A 2,500-nucleotide genomic window follows, 5' to 3' on the forward strand; every position below is an offset into this window, starting at 1 on the left:
GTTGGAATGTGTTAAGTTCAATAAAAACCCAGCAAAGAAGACCAGGAGACGTGAGGAGAGGGACTGCCTCCTGACCAGTTTGATTGACCTGACGTTTGTTTAATTAAACTCAGGGTCATTTCAGTTTGGAGTTTGCACTATGGAATAAAAGGGCAGCTTAAGCCAGGTTTAAAGTCACTTTATTCTTTAATGTTACATAACTGACACACAATGTTCTCTGTATGTCAACATTCATCCACTGCCAAGCCCTTTTTGATTGAACTGATTAATAAATATCACATGCTCTGCATTTGGTAAGGTTTTTTGTGTTTTCCCAAACTAAAAAAATGACTTCAGCCTCTGTTTTAATAGAGTGACGATTATAAAACCCTGAGAAGTACAACCTGCAGAAGAAGTCCACTGAGAGCGGTGGCGAGGAGTTTGGCGCCTCTGGCTCCAAGCGGGTACAGAGCACCATCTTCGACTCCCAGAGGCTTGAGCCCGACCAAACCAGAACCAGAACCCAAACGCACCACACCCGAAACCAGGTCCACGTCGAGCAGAGCCTGCAGCAACTTCAGGTAGCTGACTGGAGCATGTGAGAGGGGAGGACAAAGGGAGGGTTTGGTTAATGATAGAGGAGGAGGAGGAGGAGGAGGAGGAGGAGAGAGAGGAGGAAGGTGCTTCATAAACCACAACAGAGAGTCTGAAGAAAAGCAGGCAGCAGGCAGGAAACAGAAGACCAGGACTGAGGGGACTTTATGAATTGATATGATGTGTGACAGAGAGGGAGGACAGGATGTTGGGTCCACGTTACCGGAGGAGCAAACGAGTAATGGAGATAACATGGACAGACGCGGCCAAAATGATTGCTATAACACGGTGGGAACCAAACTGAGAGCTGCCAGACATTGAACTGCACTTACGGCAGCATGCATCCTGAGATTAGAGCTCTCTCAGGGAGGGACGACTCAATTAGCAGCAGCAGAAGAAGAAGAAGAGAGAGGAGAGACAGCAGGGAGACGGAAAGAGGGATGGATGTTTGGATGGAAAATGAAGGAGGAGAGCATGGAAAGAGAGGGGGAGGGAGAGATGGGAGGAAGAAATGGAGAAAGATGTGCAGAAGGAGGGAGCCGATACATCACGGTGATCCTGACAGGCCACTTATCCAGCTGACAGACAGAAACAGGAGAGCAGCAGGGAGGATCTGTCTCCGAATGCTGCAGCAGGATGGGAGCTACTTAATGTAATGAAAGTGTGTGAAATGCATGCCCAGGGTTTGGTTACCTCCGCTGAGGATGAAACACTGACACTCACTCTATTACCTGTGCCTATCCAGCTAGGCCTATCTCGGGTCTATACGTGCAGCTCCTGCTATAATTAGAGTCACCTGACACTTTCCAAATATACACCAAACTCTGCAGACAGGGATTGTCTGAGATGTTAGATTTCACACAACGACGTAGGTGTGTGTGTGTGTGTGTGTGTGTGTGTGTGTGTGTGTGTGTGTCAAGTCAATTTTATTTAGTATAGCACCTTTCAAAAAATAAAATCACAAAGTGCTTCACAGATAAAATATACAATTTAAAATGAAATCATAAAACATTAAAAGAAACAGACAATAGTGTAATTCAAAAATGAGTCTGTACAAGATGAGTCAAAGGCCTGTTTAAATAAATGTGTCTTTAAGAGTTTTTTAAAGGTGACATATTATGCTCTTTTTTCATCAACATATATTGGTCTAAGAGGTCCCCAAAACATGTCTTTAAAGTTTATTGCTCATAAAAACACTTTGAAATCAGATTCTGGTCTGCCTGTAAACCCCTCTTTTTCAGCCCTGCTCAGAACAGGCTGTTTTCTGTGTCTGTGCCTTTAAATGAGAATGAGCTCTCTGACGACGCCCCCCCGGGAAGTGGGTGTGGCCTCGGCTGTCCAGCACGTTGATCTAATGTTTACATGTTGGCTGAATATACACGGCTGCTCAGAGATCACGTTACTTCAACCCTCTGAATCTGATCCAGAATCTGATCCTGACGGAGAGGCGCCTGCAGCAGGACCTTTCTGAACCATTGGTCACAGATTTAGTGTTTCTTGTTGTTTTATTTGTCAGTATGTCGACGTGTGTGTTAGTACACAGCTATGAACATGTAGCTATGTGGCTATGCTAACTAGCACTAGCACTTTTCCATGAAAACTAAAAATCATCCACTAGATCTTCAAATCTGCAGACGTGGGGAGTCAAAGCGACCTTTGTGTTTATTAAGACAGCCTACAACTAGCATGCCTCCCTCCTAAGCTCCTTGTTAGCACACATGTGTGCAGGGAATGAAAAACGGAGGAGGGGTTGAGTTGTATTTTATACAGTCTATGGGCTGAACAAGCTCCGAGCTCTGACTTCCTGTTACAGACCGGATGGCGTTGTGACGTATGAAAAACACTGAAAACTGAAACGGCTGGTTTCAGCACACATTTACAGAAAGGTGGAGAAATCAGAACAGGGGCAGAATGGACTCTTTTACTT

The 2,500-nt window shown here is 45.0% G+C and overlaps 2 protein-coding genes across 4 annotated transcripts in view; both read right to left on the reverse strand.

The window, feature by feature from the left end:
- Window positions 1–290, reverse strand: part of triobpb (TRIO and F-actin binding protein b) — an 11,239-nt gene extending 10,949 nt beyond the window's left edge. Inside the window, exon 1 of the mRNA XM_034711414.1 lies at window positions 280–290. Within this exon, the coding sequence (XP_034567305.1) occupies window positions 280–290 (11 nt within the window). The remainder of the gene's footprint in view (window positions 1–279) is intronic.
- LOC117832823 (meiosis inhibitor protein 1-like) overlaps window positions 216–2,500 on the reverse strand; it is a 72,314-nt gene continuing 70,029 nt past the window's right edge. For 2 of the 3 annotated variants that reach the window (XM_034712108.1, XM_034712109.1), the window contains exon 28: window positions 219–568. In XM_034712108.1, coding sequence (XP_034567999.1) covers window positions 360–568 — 209 coding nt within the window. In that variant the 3' untranslated portion in view covers window positions 219–359. Of the gene's footprint in view, window positions 569–2,500 lie in introns of all 3 variants that reach the window. The other variant, XM_034712110.1, reaches the window with a different exon arrangement.

The sequence above is a fragment of the Notolabrus celidotus genome, chromosome 20, assembly GCF_009762535.1.
Source record: "Notolabrus celidotus isolate fNotCel1 chromosome 20, fNotCel1.pri, whole genome shotgun sequence".
Lineage (NCBI taxonomy): Eukaryota > Metazoa > Chordata > Actinopteri > Labriformes > Labridae > Notolabrus > Notolabrus celidotus.